The sequence below is a fragment of the Embiotoca jacksoni genome, unplaced genomic scaffold (assembly GCF_022577435.1).
Source record: "Embiotoca jacksoni isolate LCO1_2020_lvr unplaced genomic scaffold, fEmbJac1.0.p SCAF_131, whole genome shotgun sequence".
NCBI classification, from domain to species: domain Eukaryota; kingdom Metazoa; phylum Chordata; class Actinopteri; family Embiotocidae; genus Embiotoca; species Embiotoca jacksoni.
Window position 1 is genome coordinate 17,501 of NW_027185265.1, and position 18,021 is coordinate 35,521.

General features: G+C 41.0%; 3 protein-coding genes across 9 annotated transcripts in view; 2 read left to right on the plus strand and 1 right to left on the minus strand.

The window, feature by feature from the left end:
• Positions 1-4,864, plus strand: part of rhof (ras homolog family member F) — a 7,754-nt gene extending 2,890 nt beyond the window's left edge. Inside the window, exons 1-5 of the mRNA XM_069147153.1 lie at positions 1-1,559; positions 1,807-1,894; positions 3,216-3,325; positions 3,621-3,755; positions 3,978-4,864. The exon at positions 1-1,559 is cut by the window's left edge and continues 2,890 nt beyond it. Of these exons, the coding sequence (XP_069003254.1) occupies positions 1,455-1,559; positions 1,807-1,894; positions 3,216-3,325; positions 3,621-3,755; positions 3,978-4,142 (603 nt within the window). The 5' untranslated portion in view covers positions 1-1,454 and the 3' untranslated portion in view covers positions 4,143-4,864. The remainder of the gene's footprint in view (positions 1,560-1,806; positions 1,895-3,215; positions 3,326-3,620; positions 3,756-3,977) is intronic.
• tmem120b (transmembrane protein 120B) lies at positions 4,865-13,962 on the minus strand. 2 transcript variants are annotated; one of them, XM_069147144.1, is made up of 12 exons: positions 13,761-13,962; positions 11,071-11,189; positions 10,703-10,819; positions 10,527-10,586; positions 10,343-10,438; positions 10,153-10,242; positions 9,955-10,020; positions 9,784-9,845; positions 7,418-7,510; positions 7,152-7,216; positions 6,868-6,936; positions 4,865-6,438 (listed from the first exon to the last, which is right to left on the minus strand). In XM_069147144.1, the coding sequence occupies exons 1-12, from the start codon at positions 13,821-13,823 to the stop codon at positions 6,322-6,324; spliced, it is 1,017 nt and encodes a 338-aa protein (XP_069003245.1). In that variant the 5' UTR covers positions 13,824-13,962; the 3' UTR covers positions 4,865-6,321. The 2 variants fall into 2 exon arrangements, with proteins under 2 accessions (XP_069003245.1, XP_069003244.1); XM_069147143.1 differs by having other exon boundaries at positions 7,418-7,540.
• Positions 13,289-17,706, plus strand: morn3 (MORN repeat containing 3). Of its 6 annotated transcripts, none has more exons than XM_069147151.1 (7): positions 13,289-13,307; positions 15,824-15,979; positions 16,068-16,225; positions 16,404-16,563; positions 16,671-16,855; positions 17,007-17,092; positions 17,533-17,706. In XM_069147151.1, the coding sequence occupies exons 2-6, from the start codon at positions 15,835-15,837 to the stop codon at positions 17,067-17,069; spliced, it is 711 nt and encodes a 236-aa protein (XP_069003252.1). In that variant the 5' UTR covers positions 13,289-13,307; positions 15,824-15,834; the 3' UTR covers positions 17,070-17,092; positions 17,533-17,706. The 6 variants fall into 6 exon arrangements, with proteins under 6 accessions (XP_069003252.1, XP_069003249.1, XP_069003248.1 ...); XM_069147148.1 differs by lacking the exon at positions 13,289-13,307 and adding an exon at positions 14,085-14,161; XM_069147147.1 differs by lacking the exon at positions 13,289-13,307 and adding an exon at positions 14,498-15,698 and having other exon boundaries at positions 15,811-15,979.
• Positions 17,707-18,021: the final 315 nt, after the last annotated feature.

Below are 18,021 nucleotides of genomic sequence, written 5' to 3' on the forward strand. Positions count from 1 at the left end.
TGTAAACGATAAATCAATCACCACTTAGATGTAAACAATAAATCAATCACCACTTAGATGTAAACGATAAATCAATCATTAGTTAGATGTAAACAATAAATCAATCACCAGTTAGATGTAAACGATAAATCAATCACCAGTTAGATGTAAACGATAAATCAATCACCACTTAGATGTAAACAATACATCAATCACCAGTTAGATGTAAACAATAAATCAATCACCACTTAGATGTAAACGATAAATCAATCATTAGTTAGATGTAAACAATAAATCAATCACCAGTTAGATGTAAACAATAAATCAATCACCAGTTAGATGTAAACAATAAATCAATCACCAGTTAGATGTAAACAATAAATCAATCATTAGTTAGATGTAAACAATACATCAATCACCACTTAGATGTAAACAATAAATCAATCACCAGTTAGATGTAAACAATACATCAATCACCACTTAGATGTAAACAATAAATCAATCACCAGTTAGATGTAAACAATAAATCAATCACCAGTTAGATGTAAACAATAAATCAATCACCAGTTAGATGTAAACAATAAACCAATCATTAGTTAGATGTAAACAATAAATCAATCACCACTTAGATGTAAACAATAAATCAATCACCAGTTAGATGTAAACAATAAATCAATCACCAGTTAGATGTAAACAATAAATCAATCACCAGTTAGATGTAAACAATAAACCAATCATTAGTTAGATGTAAACAATAAATCAATCACCAGTTAGATGTAAACAATAAATCAATCATTAGTTAGATGTAAACAATACATCAATCACCACTTAGATGTAAACAATAAATCAATCACCAGTTAGATGTAAACAATAAATCAATCACCACTTAGATGTAAACAATACATCAATCACCAGTTAGATGTAAACAATAAATCAATCATTAGTTAGATGTAAACAATAAATCAATCACCACTTAGATGTAAACAATACATCAATCACCAGTTAGATGTAAACAATAAATCAATCATTAGTTAGATGTAAACGATAAATCAATCACCAGTTAGATGTAAACAATAAATCAATCACCAGACTGAGATGAGAATCTATTGATTATTATTCATCTATCTGTAGTTATCTCTCTCCCACCACACACACACCCTCCTGGTCACTGGAGGCGGAGCTTCCGACTGAGTTCCCGCCCACAGAAAGAGAAACGCCACCACATGCAGTGAACACAGGAAGTAGAGAGGCAGCATTAGTGAAGTGAAGGTGGGGGAGGAGGGTGTGTTTGGGGTCAGAGTGACAGGAACAGGAAGTGGCAAACAGAGAGAGCTACCTGGTGACACATGAAGCCTGCCTGTTCCTCTACTGACACTGTCAATCATCCAGATATAGATTCAGCTGGCTTTGCCATGAATTTAACTTAAATCTGGAGGGAGACTCTTCGTCCACCTGTCTGACTGTGAGGAGGCGAAATGACTCAAACCAAGGGAGAAGAACTGAAGATTGTGATTGTGGGAGATGGAGGCTGCGGGAAAACATCTCTTCTGATGGTTTATGCCAAAGGTGATTTTCCAGAGGTAAGAGGAGCTCATATGTCACTTACCACAGTCCTCAATAGTGTGTGATAATTTATTAATACATACATGATTTCTGACCATAACAGATTCTTTTATCATTGTATTCACTATTGTAAAAAGAAAAAAAGCTGCATTTGATAATGTTACAGGATTCATGATTAAATCTATGTAACTATAAATTGGTAGAAATTTTCTATATGAAGGAATATTATAAAATTAAAATATTTCTTTTGTGTGTCCAAAACAGAAATATGCGCCATCAGTGTTTGAAAAATATGTCACCACTATCTCTCTTGGAGGAAAAGAGATAAAGCTCAACCTGTATGACACCGCTGGTAAGACAGAAACATCCGTCGTCACCTCCATGTTGAACATCTATGATTTCAGCACAAAACATTTCACATGATGTGAAAAGTCGTTGGATATATAAGAGGAACAGATCCTGACCTGAGGTCAGCAGGAGGGAAGCCACTCTGTAGGTTAAAAGTTGTTAAGATTTTAAAAGTTCGAGCAACCTGCCACTGCATGAATTCAGTCTTCATCTGGTTGTTCTGACACTGAGGAAATGGTGAAGGTCGATATTCATGTCAGAGCATCATCATCATCATCATCATCATCATCATCTTTCAGGAACTAATTCAGGAATAATCACAAGTTGTTATGGAATCAACTTTAGAGGCAAGATTTGAGCAAGGAATTAGTTTTCCTTCATGCAAGTAAAAACCACACACACATAAATCAAGTAAAAAAAAAAAACAACTTCCACCCCCCCCCCCCCCCCCCCACCACCACCATCTAATGTCCTTTAAAAGACTGACCATGATTTCAAACAAATTTTGTTAAAGAGACGTATTTTACTTTTACAAAAACTTAAATGAAGTCAAATCCCGTATTCCTTCTGGTTTAATGCCGTGCTGAACGTGTATTTGAACTAACTTTATATGTTCACCATGATTTCAAACAGCTAAATTACTGCATTTTTATTTTAGCCATGGATTAATATTTCAGTCAGACAAATATTTGAGTATTATTCGTTTACCACAGATCAGATCAAAGCAGAGATCTGTTAGAAAGTCTCATGTATACTGAGAGAAAACACTTTGGACATTCTGTCTTTGGGGTCTTTGATTAAATACCAGTAAATTAGATTTTCTAATTGTATTTTTTCCGTACTGGTGTGTTAAACTCAGATACCAGTATAAACACAATTAGACAACGTGTTCAGCACATAAAACATTACAGCTTCGTATTGATGCTGCTGATTTGAATTGTGTGGAGTTGAAAAGTTCCCCAGCTAAACTCCACACCGACAACTTGGTCCACACAGCTGTGTTTAAGCCTGCAAAAAAAAACACGCAGATGTTTCTAATAATACTTTAAAAAAGCCATTTCATTTTCAGGAAAAGACACGACTGTCTGTGTTGGCGACTTATCTTGTGCATGTTTGCAGCAGAACTCCACCAGCGGAGGAGGAAGCTGAAGCCAGGATGTGGTTTTCTATATCGACACTTTAGCTATGCAACATACATCATAACGTTATATTCAAAAGCAGAAGAGGTTGTGTTTAGCACTGCTGTTCTGTTACACAGGGTTTGTGTTTGGTGTACACTTTTACATTCATCAGTAAATAAATATTTGATGCCTTTGTTGGTTCAGGACAGGATGACTACGACCGACTGAGGCCGCTCTCATACCAAGAGGCCAATCTGATTTTAGTCTGCTTTGATGTCACCAACCCCACCAGCTTTGAGAATGTCCTGATAAAGGTAATCACCTCTAGTTACACATGCAGGTACAAAAACAAGATTGTCACTGTTTAACCGGACTTTCAGGTTTGCTTTCCAGCTTGTAAATGATTGATGAAGTCTATGTTGGTGTTGGCTGCTTTCTTTTATCTGATTAAGTCAGCCTTCGACGTGGACTTTGATCCCATCATGTCGGAGGGTTCAGTGCTGCTTACAAACACTGTCAAACAGTTAAACCTGCACAGCAGCAAAGTGTCATTAAAAAGGACAAAAACACAATGAATTCGACTCTTAAAGTTGAATTTTGTTTCCCCAGTGGTACCCGGAGGTGAAGCACTTCTGTCGGGACATGCCCATCATTCTGATTGGCTGCAAGACTGACCTCAGGAAGGATAAAGAGTGTGCGAGGAAGCTGAAGGCTATAAATCTGGCTCCCATCACTTACATACAGGTAAGAACAAAAGAAGTGTGCATCCACTTACTGACCTTCCAAAAGAAGCCTTCAGATTGAGGTTGCAGGATGTAAACTGCAGTATGAAAGAGGAAGCGCCTTCATCACAACCTATGACCTCATTTATCTCTATTAACAAGAACAAATCTTCTCCAAAAGTGAATTTTTCTCTACTTATTGTGTTTATCAGTGCAGTCTTAGTCTAATTCTTGGTGTTTCCAGGGTGAGGAGACCCGGCAGCAGATGAACGCAGAGCTCTACCTCGAGTGTTCGGCCAAGTATCAGGAGAACGTGGAAGACATTTTCAGAGAGGCAACAAAAAGAACTCTGGCCTTCAATCGAAAGCAGAGGAACAACCAGAGGAGGAAGAAATGTGTGGTCTTGTAAGGATTAAAGGACAGAGCCCCCCCCCACTCTCTCTGCTGCAGGCAGTGCTGTTGGTGATCATTTTTCATATTGAGAGCGGTTGGACGATAAAGATACCACATATGCTCAGTGTCCTGTACACAGATGTGGAAACAGCTGTATGACCACTGGTTCAGAAAAGATTGCCTGGAAGTTCTGTGGCCCAGCGAGTCATCAGCACGTCTCCAGGTACCGTTCCAACAAAAAGACTAATGACGCAACAGGAAAGACAATTCTGCAAGTTGCAACGTGGAAATTGTCTGAAGAGGTATAAATCCTGAAACACCCCCTCTTTTTTTTATCTTTATATATTTTCTTTGTATTGTTTGAACTTACACCAAAGTGTTTTTACTGAAACATATTTATTTAAAGAATTTGACTAGTTAGTTCTTGTATTGTCAGCATGTTTTTTTCTGGGAATTTTTGGAGGTTTAAATCTGCCAGTGACAAGAAATTATAAGATGAAATAGCTCCTGAAATTCAATATGTAATAGTTTTGTAGCTTAAACAGTCTGAAAAGAAAAATCTGAGGTTAGTTTACCGTCAGCTGAAGTGGGGCTCTTAGCTTCCCCAACAGCGCCCACTAGAGGTGGAAAACAGGAATATATGTATATTGTGTTTATTTAGGCTCCTCAGCAGACAGAAGTTGCAAACATGGCAACAAATAAAGGTTCTTTCTCTGCACAAGAAACACGTCTGTTGTTTTTAATTAGGTGTTTAATTAGTAATATTTTTTACAACAATGTACACAGATTGAGAAACTGTCAGCAGCCTCTCGTTACTGATCAAACTCAGGCACCCGTTACGGTCTTGGAATGAACAGAAACGCACGGCGGCATCTTAAACATGAGGAAATCAGGTGGGTTTGTGCATTCAGGCAGCTCTCGCTTCCAATGGAACATTTTGGTCTTTAACAACGCGCTTCAATTCTCCTCCAATAAAACGTGATGCACAAACGCTGTGGTTCTCAACATGATTAAACGTTGCAGGTTATAACACAGGTGTAATGCTACCGTTTTCAAAATAAAAGGAGCTGGACATTTTTTCTTTTGTGAGGAGACAATAAGGCAGTGGAAACTCAACACTGGGGAAAAAAAAGAAAATCCCCTAAAAGTGTGCAATTCCTTCAAACCAGCATGAAACGGACCAGAAAAACTGCAGTGAACCAGTGAAAGATTTGATCATAAATTAATTAATAGGGAATGACAAAAAAGTGTATTCAGTACATTGTTGTCATCACTCTGTAGCATCGTCCTGCAGTAGCGCCAATAGCAGCATTTGATCATAACACATTTCTGAAGCACCACATGGTCACAATATATTACAAAATATGGGATGAAATGCTCAATTTTCTCAAAACTCTTCCTTCAGCAGGAAATTTAGACCATCTGTGAAACATGATATTGTGTTGACGAGAACAGAAAGTGGAAGTTGTCGGGGAGGATCGGACATGAAGAGCTCCTTTAATCCTCCGTGTTGTTTTTATGCATTTTAGGCATCAGAGTTTAAAACAGTTATGACTTCTGTAGCGGCGTTCGTTCCGTCCGACTCTTTCAAACCAAACCGAGCCTCCGACTCTTCGTTCTGAAACTGAAGGTCATTTTGGACAACCGAGTGTTAGTTTTATGTTTTTAAAGTTATGGATCAGCGTTTGTCATTTCCAAGAACATAAGTCTGGTAAAAACAGGGTTTGAAGTGGAATCGCTGAAAAATAGACATCAAAAGTTGAAGGAATTATTGGCAGAGTCAAACCGAGCATGAAGAAGTTTTGTTGGAGCCAGTTGGACTACGACTACTTCAGAGGCATGAAGTACGCACACGACAGACGTTCGGTTGTCGACTACTTTCTGTTCAATGGATGGAGCTGCTCTCTTTTAGTTGCATATGATTTGAACAGAAGGCCGTCGGACAGATTCATGCACCCACACAAACTCGGTCACATGTTTTCTATACAGATGAAGATGAAGATGAAGATGAAGTCCTCCGTCTGAGCACCGCTGAGCAGAAAGCTAAAGCACGTGTTGCCACAGACTGCGTGGACGCTGCTGAAGCCGGAGAAAGAGGAACTTCTCTCAGATGTTCAGTCCATCCAGCGATTGTGACGCTGCTTTAAGATTACTGTTAGTTTGAGAGGATCCGAGACGTCTCGCCGACGTTGTTCTCAGTCAGTTTTTTGCACCGTTTCAGGGTTTTTCTGAATTTTTTGGTTGACGACTTTTAATGTGGTGAGAAAATTTCCCAGGAAGAGGATGAGAAACGTTAGCGCCAGCATGAATACCTGAAAGAAGAAAGACGTAATCTTATAAACACGATGATATCTGCTGCATGCGTCTGAATACAGATCAACTTTCCACTTCTGAACCGAAGAGTATCCTGTAGAAATTGCTTCAAATAACAAAAGCTATCTGTGCAAAACATGGACACACTTCCTTTCTCATGAGTAAATGAAGCTCGTTACGAGGCCGCCTTTAAGAAACAAGGATGCACTCGTTGACAAACGGGTCTTCAACACGTTCCCTTTACTAGCAGCCCTGAATATGACCCCATGTGAAGTTACAGGAACGCTGCTTCCTTAAAGACGTGCAAAATAATAGTGATTTTCAACACAAGACTTGTAAACATGCTCCTCCTCAACCGAGGCCATTTCTAACTCGGCTCCCGGCGGTCTCTTGACATTCAAGCGATGGATGTGCCGACGTGAGCCTACCTGCCACTCCTTACAGTCCTCATGTCCTGCCAAACGAAACAGGGTCACCGAGTTGTACAGCTGCCAGAACTGTGGAGAAAGAGGAGCTTTATCTTTCCAACGTCGCTGCATACGAGCAAAGTTTGCAAAGGTTCCATCCACCTTCCTCCTGTTTTAATGCACCCAATACAGGTCAAATAACAAATGCTAATCTAAAATGGGTCTGTTGCATGATCTTACGCAATGTCTTCCTGCTTTTAAAATACTTGAATAAGATTAGTTGGAATAAGAAAAGTTGGACTTACGTGGCCAAAAAAGAGGAAAGGCAAAAGAAAAGTGAGTCCTCTCCACATCCAGGACTGAAATCCTTCTGCAAGACACAGAAGAGCAGCAACACTCAACACAAGTTGTTTCTGCACAACAATAAGAGAACAAATTCATGGAGGCCTCGTTCCAGTTACTCCGACGTGTCCCAGCACATGTTCTCTCACCTTTACTCTATTTCACTCACAGATGGCTCAAGAGTTCAAACGATTGAAATGACTGCCACCAAAAATAGCTTCCAACTCACCCACTGTGAGGTCCAGCTGATTTCTCTCTCCCAGAGCTCGTAGCCGGTACAAGCAGCCGCTCTGGTAGTAGTACTGGAGGAACTGGACGAAGCCTGCAGGACGGGATCGCACAAAATAAAAGACTGCAGCACATCACTGTCAATGACTGCAAAGAGGACGAACAGATCAGTTGAACTTCAGTAATCTAGAGAAAATGCCACAAAGTAGAAAAAGTCTTCAACTATATTTAGTAAAAAGTAGGGATGCAAGATAACATCGGCTCAGCATCACTATCGGACGATAAAGACTTTAAAACTGAAATGAAATGTTGGTCTGAACATCCAATAGACGCTAAAATGACTAAAAAGAAAATGTTACATAAAAACGGCATGTTTTACAGAACCTCAGCTGAAGTGGTTTTCTGAATGTGTACATTTTGAAAAGCTTTGTAATTTATGTCTGCACAGTGTCATAAATATCAGCTAAAAGTCCAATATTGTGCACCCTTAGTAGAAAAAGTAAAGAACAACTGATTATATCAATCGATTATACAATTATATCAGCAGATATCAGCCTTTTACAGACATGCATTTAAACATTTTCAGAAATTGCTGCTTCCCATCAGTGTTTCTTGGAGAAAAAAAAAAAAGCAAACATGCCGTCATTCAGTCTCTGTATCATTTCAGTATTTTGTAGAGATGGAAAAACCCGGTTGAACTCTACACATCAGAGTCGGAGGGATTTATGGGTCGAGGGATTTTATTGGTCAATACTGGCTCCTCACAGAAATATCAATATCGGCATATTAGTTGTCGAATAGGAAAACTTTAGTCCACAAAATGTAACGCAGAAAAAGATGCTCGGGATAATGCCAGTAATAAATAAAAAGAATAAAGGCCAATATACCAACATTGGGATTGTTTCACTCCGTAACACCGACTGACAGCTTATCACAAGTTCCAATCCATAAAATGGAAGACAGAATAAAACGTCAGCAGCAGATCGTCATGACGCTTTTAAAAACAGAAACTGGGTCATTTTGGTCTCAAAACAGAAAAGAGACAAATTATCTCAGTTTTAGCTGGATTTGCAACGATTTTCTGTTTTTAAACATTTGACTCGATGGTGACTCTTTCAACACGTTCACATTCATTCATTTGAAGAGGGAGTTGATGTGTTTACTTCCTGTTAACTCTTACATGTTCACACTGGAATTAAATGAAACGCCTGCAACTGCACGGTTGTTGGAAGAAACCGTCTTTTGGAAAATGCTGATTTAACTGACGTGAAGTGATTTGAAAGAACATTTGAGTGTTGTGGTCGTGAGCTGCTCTCCGGCGGTGTGCGATCACAGCGTGGCGTCGCAGTACGACCGCATCTGACACGAGAACACGGGAACATCGGATGTTCCTCCAATTCAGCGTTGTGGACTCCACAATAAAGAGCTGAACATTTTTCATACTGAAGCTGAAAGCAGTTTGTCATGTTTTCATCATGGAGGCAGACGAACGAACATGTTTCTACGATTTGCTGTTTTTACATTCAGCACCTTTCTGTTTGCATGTTTTACTTATGAGGTGGGTTCTTTCATCTCTTTGTATTGTTGGTAAAAACCCAGATTTAAAACCTTAAACTCAAATGTAGGCAATGATTAACCTCTTATTTCCTCAAAAAGAAACATGGAAAACATTCAGACTGAGCTGAGATGATGGAGACAATTCCATTAGCTTTGACAGAAAGTTTATATACAAGTATTTTCATGATTGATTAATAATTTCAGCACAAACATTCAGAGGTTGAAGTTTCTCCAATCAGATGATCTGCTGCTTTAGTTTCTGTCTTTTCACTCTAAACTGAACACCTTTGATTTTTGGACTGTTGCTCAGACAAAATATTAAATTTTAAGATGTTTCTGTGGACTGTGGTAAATTAATAAATCATAAAAATAATCCTTAGTTAGTCGCATTCCTGCATACAGGAACTTATTTGACTAAATAGAAAGCATATTGCAGTATGTATAACAACACAACATACAGCTGTATGAATAATTCTCTTATCTTCTACAGCTGCTGTAAGACAACTACTGTGATAATTAATTCATTGTTAAAGTCATTTAATTCAGTCAATTAATTAATGCAGAAATTCTCTAATTAAAGCTTCTTAAATGTGAATATTTTCTGGCTCTATTTTTTGTTTACAACACATTAAGTTAAGGGAAAAAGTTCCTGCTGCTTTGTGAGGATAAAGCACCGTGCTAACGGAGGAACGGTCTGAAAGAACCAGTCTGAATTTAAATGGAAGCAACATCAGAGAATCTGCATCCAGAAACGTACAGAAGGTAATAAAGACACACATGCTGCTGCAGGTGGACTGAATATATTCTTACTCTGATAGATGGAGAACGCCAGGAACTGGCTCCTGAACATCTGGTACATGGCTCCCTCTGGCCTGTAGAAAGACAAAGTTCAAAACTGAATAATAATGCAGCTTTTATTAACTCGTACATAAAGTTCATACATGATGCTGAATCAACATGAAATGGAAGACAACGTCTCACCAGGTAAGCATAACGCCTGACAGGAAGGTGGACACGTAATGGTGAGACACCCACCAGCCTTTGATCCTGAAGAGAACATGAAGTATTTACATCCTGCTAAATGACCACACTTTCAAAATAAAATCAGAAATCCTGTGTTCAATTGAATTTAAAAAAAATCTATTCTTCAGAATAAATTCTGTGATGTTTCCAACCTACCTGGAGCCGTTGCTCATGAGGATGCTTTCCCTTATGGTCAGTGTGCAGTAGTACCACACCAGCAAGAAGTTGAAGATCTCATCAGTGACTCTGAACAAGGCCGACACACCAAAATAATCAATTCATCCCAGCATCAACACCAATAATAACCAGAATAATAACCAGGCTTCAGGGGAAGACGTGGTCTTACCGATAATTTAGGAAGAAGAGGCAGGTTATTGCTCCAAACATCAGGATTATCGTCATATAAAGCTTAAACTTCTCATACTCGTCTTTGTAGGCAAATCTGTGTAAACAGAAGAAGAAGTGAAACTGACAGCAACACACAACAGTTGAAAACGACATTTTTAAGTTTTCCAAAAGGCTCCACATACTTTGCCTGGTTGCTGAGAAGCGTGACGTTGACGTTGCCGAGGACCAGATTCAGGTACAGTCTGAACAGAGCACAACATCTCGGTGAGGAAGAGGCTGCAGAGCTTTTATGGTTTTAATGTTACAGCCAGTCTCACCATGACTGATATCAGCTTTAACATAGAAAATAAGTTCTCACCCATTCTTCTTCGGCAAATACGCTTCCATATCAAAGAAAACATTTTCTTTGTCTTTGATCTGCGTTTTGATGTCCGTTAGCAGCTTCAAGTCTTTCTCATCACATGCTTGTGAACACCTGGAAAGACAAACGGAAAAACACACATCAGAAGGAGGAATACATCAACTCTCAACAACGTGATATATTTATCAATTTAAAATATTGAGAGTGATGAGAACAATCAGTCCTTCCTGTGTTGGAGGAGCTTTTATTCTGAAATGTACCAGAAAACAGCTTTTATTCTGAAATGTACCAGAAAACAGCCGAACTGTTGAGTTTGGTCGTAGAAATCCATCGACATGATTTCTGTAATCGTGAGCTTTACTTACCTGGTCAAACTCTGCCGGAGGTCTTTTAGGCATTTCCTCTGTTTACTGATGGCGCTGCTGCATGTCGTCTGCAGATTAGTGAGCTCCTCTAACTTCTGTCTGTATACTTTGTGAGTTTCCTAAGAAATGAAACAAATGCATGAAGTTGGGTTAGAAATGTCATGTGACTCTCAGAGGAGCAACAAAACCAAACTGGACCTCCAAGAATAAAGACAAATACAAATCACAAATGTACCCAAATAAAATCACAAAGCACAACTGAAGGATGTTTAGAACCAGCGTTACTTGTTGAAAACACTTCTTTGAAAGAGTGAAACTATATTAAAATCTCAACCAAAACTTAGAAAAGAAGCCTCTGAATGGAGGACGAGAACATGGACGGAGAGCATGGACGGAGAGCATGGACGGAGAGCATGGACGGAGAGCATGGACGGAGAACATGGACGGAGAGCATGGACGGAGAGCATGGACGGAGAACATGGACGGAGGTGGAAACGCTTCTCAGTGAAACATTGTTTGATCCTCCTGAGAAACAAATCTTCCCTTTTCACACATTTCTACTGGTCGACCAGATCAGCTGATGTTCACCGGAGCTGCTCAGTAGGACTCAACTGGTCTGTCAATTATCCTCTGATCTGAGGTTAGCAACTCGTTATCATCCTCCTCATTAACAACATCTTCCTCATTATCATCCTCATGAACATCCTCCTCATGATCATCCTCCTCGTTAACATCCTCCTCGTTATCATCCTCCTCGTTATCATCCTCCTCATGAACAACATCCTCCTCATTAACATCCTCATTATCATCCTCATGAACATCCTCCTCATTAACATCCTCCTCATGATCATCCTCCTCGTTAACATCCTCCTCGTTATCATCCTCCTCATGAACAACATCCTCCTCATTAACATCCTCATTATCATCCTCATGAACATCCTCCTCATTAACATCCTCCTTATGAACATCCTCCTCATTAACATCCTCCTTATGAACATCCTCCTCATGATCATCCTCCTCATGAACATCCTCATTATCATCCTCATGAACATCCTCCTCATTAACATCCTCCTTATGAACATCCTCCTCATGATCATCCTCCTCATGAACATCCTCATTATCATCCTCCTCATTAACAACATCCTCATTATCATCCTCCTCATTAACATCCTCCTCATTACCGCAACGACCATTTCTGCTCAGGTGAGATACCTGATATTAGTTATATCAGGTATATTAGTTATATCAGGCATATTAGTTATATCAGGTATATTAGTTATATCAGGCATATTAGTTATATCAGGTATATATCAGGTTCTGTAGGACCTCAGAGCTGTCTCTCCATGTCTCTCCATGTCCCTCCATGTCCCTACTCAGTCAAGCTACTCTTTGTTGTTTCAAGTGATCTAACTCGATCTAACTCAACTTAAGTCGACCTAACTCGACCTAAGTCGATCTAAGTCGACCCAACTCGACCTAAGTCGACCTAAGTCGACCCAACTCGACCTAAGTCGACCTAAGTCGACCCAACTCGACCTAAGTCGACCCAACTCGACCTAAGTCGATCTAAGTCGACCCAACTCGACCTAAGTCGATCTAAGTCGACCCAACTCGACCTAAGTCGATCTAAGTCGACCCAACTCGACCTAAGTCGACCTAACTCGACCTAAGTCGACCTAAGTCGACCCAACTCGACCTAAGTCGACCTAAGTCGACCCAACTCGACCTAAGTCGACCTAAGTCGACCCAACTCGACCTAAGTCGACCTAACTCGATCTAACTCGACCTAAGTCGACCCAACTCGACCCAACTCGATCTAACTCGACCCAACTCGATCCAACTCGACCTAACTCGACCTAACTCGATCTAAGTCGACCTAACTCGATCCAACTCGACCTAACTCGACCTAAGTCGACCTAAGTCGACCCAACTCGATCTAACTCGACCCAACTCGATCCAACTCGACCTAACTCGATCTAACTCGACCCAACTCGACCTAACTCGATCCAACTCGACCCAACTCGATCTAACTCGACCCAACTCGATCCAACTCGACCTAACTCGACCTAACTCGATCCAACTCGACCTAACTCGACCCAACTCGATCTAACTCGATCCAACTCGATCCAACTCGATCCAACTCGACCTAACTCGATCCAACTCGATCTAACTCGACCTAACTCGATCTAAGTCGACCTAACTCGACCTAACTCGACCAACGGCTCCAGTTCAACCAGGTCAGTAAACAGAACCACAGCCGCCTTCAGGAGCTCCAGTGAACTCAGTCAGCAGGTGTTCACGTGAATCAATGTCACCATGTTACAGTGGAGGTTAACGAGGTTAACTAACCAGGTTAACAGCTGGTTAGCCGCTAAACACAACAGCACCAGGAAGACAGGCAGCTAGCACTAGCTGCTAACCCCGCTGTTCTAAACATGGAACATGGAACATACATGTTCCATGTTAGCAGCTAGCACTAGCTGCGAACAGAACATGTAACATGTCACATACATGTTCCATGTTCTGTTCGCAGCTTGAACCGTTTAACGGCTCGGTGCTGCGGTTACAGCTGAGCTGAGAATGAATGGCGAACAGGAAAAGAACCGGAGCCGCTACCGGAGCCGCTACCGGAGCCGCTCCCGGAGCCGCTCCCGGCCGCACCGGGTGAAGGCCCGGTCCGCTCGTGTCACCTGTAGTTGCTGGTACTCCTCGTCCATCTCCTCCCACTCCGTCTGGAGCTTCGGTTTGGACATCGTGGTGCAGCAGCTGATGAAGAAGCTTCCCGTCGGTCCTCCTCCTCCTCCTCACTGCCGCTCGGCCACTCGCACGCTGTTTAACTGTGCTGCACGGCGCATGCGCACATCAAAACCCACTAACGTCGTTGTTGAACCCGCAAACAGTAAACAAACAAGTTGCAGCAAATAAGTACAAACGAGTCAGCTGAGAGCAAACACGTGTTTAAGCGTCATTTCTAAACTGGGTCTGAATTAAATGTAATCAGCACCAATCACAGCTCACCTTACTGTTGCTAGGATACAGCAAATAAACCTCCATTACAGACGAGCCGAGCGAAGATCCTGCTGCTCGCCTGGTAACGAGTTTAACATCAGACCGGGTTTAACATCAGACCGGGTTTAACATCAGAGTGAGTTTAACATCAGACCGGGTTTAACATCAGACCGGGTTTAACATCAGAGTGAGTTTAACATCAGACCGGGTTTAACATCAGACCGGGTTTAACATCAGAGTGAGTTTAACATCAGACCGGGTTTAACATCAGACCGGGTTTAACATCAGAGTGGGTTTAACATCAGACCGGGTTTAACATCAGACCGGGTTTAACATCAGAGTGAGTTTAACATCAGACCGGGTTTAACATCAGACCGGGTTTAACATCAGAGTGAGTTTAACATCAGAGTGAGTTTAACATCAGACCGGGTTTAACATCAGACCGGGTTTAACATCAGAGTGAGTTTAACATCAGACCGGGTTTAACATCAGAGTGAGTTTAACATCAGACCGGGTTTAACATCAGACCGGGTTTAACATCAGACCGGGTTTAACATCAGACCGGGTTTAACATCAGAGTGAGTTTAACATCAGACCGGGTTTAACATCAGAGTGAGTTTAACATCAGACCGGGTTTAACATCAGAGTGAGTTTAACATCAGACTGGGTTTAACATCAGACCGGGTTTAACATCAGACCGGGTTTAACATCAGACCGGGTTTAACATCAGAGTGAGTTTAACATCAGACCGGGTTTAACATCAGAGTGAGTTTAACATCAGACCGGGTTTAACATCAGAGTGAGTTTAACATCAGACCGGGTTTAACATCAGAGTGAGTTTAACATCAGACCGGGTTTAACATCAGAGTGAGTTTAACATCAGACCGGGTTTAACATCAGACCGGGTTTAACATCAGAGTGAGTTTAACATCAGACCGGGTTTAACATCAGAGTGAGTTTAACATCAGACCGGGTTTAACATCAGACCGGGTTTAACATCAGACCGGGTTTAACATCAGAGTGAGTTTAACATCAGACCGGGTTTAACATCAGACCGGGTTTAACATCAGAGTGAGTTTAACATCAGACCGGGTTTAACATCAGACCGGGTTTAACATCAGACCGGGTTTAACATCAGAGTGAGTTTAACATCAGACCGGGTTTAACATCAGACCGGGTTTAACATCAGAGTGAGTTTAACATCAGACCGGGTTTAACATCAGACCGGGTTTAACATCAGAGTGAGTTTAACATCAGACCGGGTTTAACATTAGACCGGGTTTAACATTAGACCGGGTTTAACATCAGAGTGAGTTTAACATCAGACCGGGTTTAACATCAGAGTGAGTTTAACATCAGACCTGGTTTAACATCAGACCGGGTTTAACATCAGAGTGAGTTTAACATCAGACCGGGTTTAACATCAGAGTGAGTTTAACATCAGAGTGAGTTTAACATCAGACCGGGTTTAACATCAGAGTGAGTTTAACATCAGACCGGGTTTAACATCAGACCGGGTTTAACATCAGACCGGGTTTAACATCAGAGTGAGTTTAACATCAGACCGAGTTTAACAGACCGAGTTTAAGAGACTGAGTTTAACAGCGGGCTGAGTTGAAGTAAGTCGCATCATTGAGGGAGTCCTTGAATTTGACCTGCATTGAGGGAAGAGTTTTTCTCCTTTTGTAATTAGTTGTTCAGTGTGAGGGGGATATTCTAACCTACATGTAGGTTTTTGTTTCAGAGGACCCAGCCATGCCCTTTCTTAAAGCATCGAGAACAAATCTGCCACACTCCACGTTGTTGGATGTTAAGTCACAGAAACGTGGACTGCGGCACACTGTATTCTCAGACAGTGGAAATGCTTACACTGGCGAGTGGCAGGACAACAAGAAGCATGGTGAGATGTTGTTCAGGTGTTACCCGCCTCTAACAAGTTTGTGGTTATGCTATAGCTGAAATGTTTGCTCATGCATTTTTATTTCAAGGCAAGGGAACTCACATTTGGAAGAAGTCTGGTGCCATTTATAGTGGAGAGTGGAAATCTGGAAAACAGGATGGAGATGGTACCTACAGTGTGCTCATCCCCAAATCAAAGGAGTATGCACGGAAGTACTGCGGTACATGGGAGGATGGAAAGAAGCACGTATGTATTGGACATCATGTTTTACATGCAGTGTAACACTTCAAATATGCTTCCATATAAAACCTTTTTCTCTATCTTTGATTTGTTGTCTGTTATTAAATTCTTTCTCGTCACATGTGTGGACCCCTGTAAAGAAAAGTGGAAAAGTAACGTTCAGTCTGTTCATTATTCTGTTCAGGGGTATGGGACGTACTTTTACAATAACTCATCAGTTTATGAGGGTGAGTGGAGGGAGGACCAACGGAGTGGCTGGGGAAGGATGTATTATGAGAACGGAGACATCTACGAGGGAGAGTGGATGAAGGATAAGAATCATGGACAGGGAATCATTCGGTTTTGTAAGAGAAATTTGCTTCACAATCCTCTCAATCAATAATAGATTGCTGTTTGGATGCTTTTCAATGGTAGAGAAATGTATAATGTGACTTTTCAACAACCGTTGTAGCAAACGAAAACTGGTATGAAGGCAGCTGGCGAGATGGCAAGAAGAGTGGTCATGGAAAGTTCTACTATTGTGACAAAGGGCAGCTTTATGAAGGCTTCTGGGTGGATGGAGGAGCAAAATGCGGCACCCTGTCTGATTTTGGGAGGGATGAAGCACCAACACCAGCCAAGTATCCAATTCCAAAGGTATGACATTGTCAATGGCTATTACAGACATCTCATTCAATCACTTGATTTTTGCACCACTTACATGACACAATCAAATAAGCATGGACAACAAAGCCCTTTTCTAGTGCAATATTATGGATTAAAACATGTGATTATCTTCTTTTTCAAGGTGCACCTGGTTGATATGCAGTTGGTTTTAAGGGAAGCTGAATCCGCTTGCCTTGATCAGTAAACAACAACAACAGAGGATCAACAGTAAGTTGAAAGCTGCACTACAATCACAGATAAATGATCAACTCGTATTCAGCATGTTCCATTTGTTCATATTTTCACCCACATTATTGGTCTTTGTCCGAGGAGCAAACCACAACATCCATCAGTGTTTCACTACAGTTGAAAACACTAGTGATAACATGTAACATGGTAATCCCATCTGCTAGTGTTGTGATGAGTGTAATTAAACGTTGTATGTGAGGATCAGCCTGGGGGGCGAAGCTGCTGCTCCGTCTGCAGCGCTGCAGATCTTGCGGTTGGAGCTGGGCCTCTTTCCTGTCCTTGTTGATGGGGACTCTATTCTCTGTATGCTGTATTCTCACACTGCTTGTAAAAGTTACCTGATACAGCAGCCACACTTTATTATTCAAGAGAAACCTATAATGCTGTCTTCTGTTTATTATTTTTTTGGAAAATACTAGTTGCAACAACCAGCCTGGAAGATGACCTGTTCACAACGACGCCCCAATCTCTAATTACAAAGCAGCATCGGGCCGTCTTCACTTCCCTCCTGAGTGCATCTCCAACTGTTACCTCCTCCAACATGGACTCTTTACTCAGACTGATCACTTTCTCTAACTTGTTTGGAATAAAATGCTCGTTAAACATGAATAAACTGGCTGAAAAGCTCTAGATGTGTAGTTTGAGAATGAATGATGAAAGCAACATGTGAGACAACTGTAGTGCCCAGACTTTATAAAGAAGCTATTATTCACCAGCACTCCAGAGGTCACAATATGATTATACAGAATGAGTAATGAATCAGATAGGCACAAACAAACCTTCAGTGTCAAGTCAAACAAAACCATCCAAAAGGGCCGTTGTACATCATAAAGATGATGGTTGGTTAAAGCAGGTCCTGTATATATCAAGTATAAGTAATAAGTTACTCATGAACTTTGAATGTCACT

Excerpts from the sequence above, each read along its gene's own strand:
- tmem120b (XM_069147143.1), bottom strand. The coding sequence starts at position 13,823 with ATGTCCAAACCGAAGCTCCAGACGGAGTGGGAGGAGATGGACGAGGAG. Across the intron at positions 10,820-11,070 it reads CTCCGGCAGAGTTTGACCAG|GTGTTCACAAGCATGTGATG; the intron begins GTAAGTAAAGCT and ends TTGTCTTTCCAG. Across the intron at positions 10,021-10,152 it reads CTCATGAGCAACGGCTCCAG|GATCAAAGGCTGGTGGGTGT; the intron begins GTAGGTTGGAAA and ends TGTTCTCTTCAG.
- morn3 (XM_069147151.1), top strand. The coding sequence starts at position 15,835 with ATGCCCTTTCTTAAAGCATCGAGAACAAATCTGCCACACTCCACGTTG. Across the intron at positions 15,980-16,067 it reads GCAGGACAACAAGAAGCATG|GCAAGGGAACTCACATTTGG; the intron begins GTGAGATGTTGT and ends TTTTATTTCAAG. Across the intron at positions 16,856-17,006 it reads CCAAGTATCCAATTCCAAAG|GTGCACCTGGTTGATATGCA; the intron begins GTATGACATTGT and ends TTCTTTTTCAAG.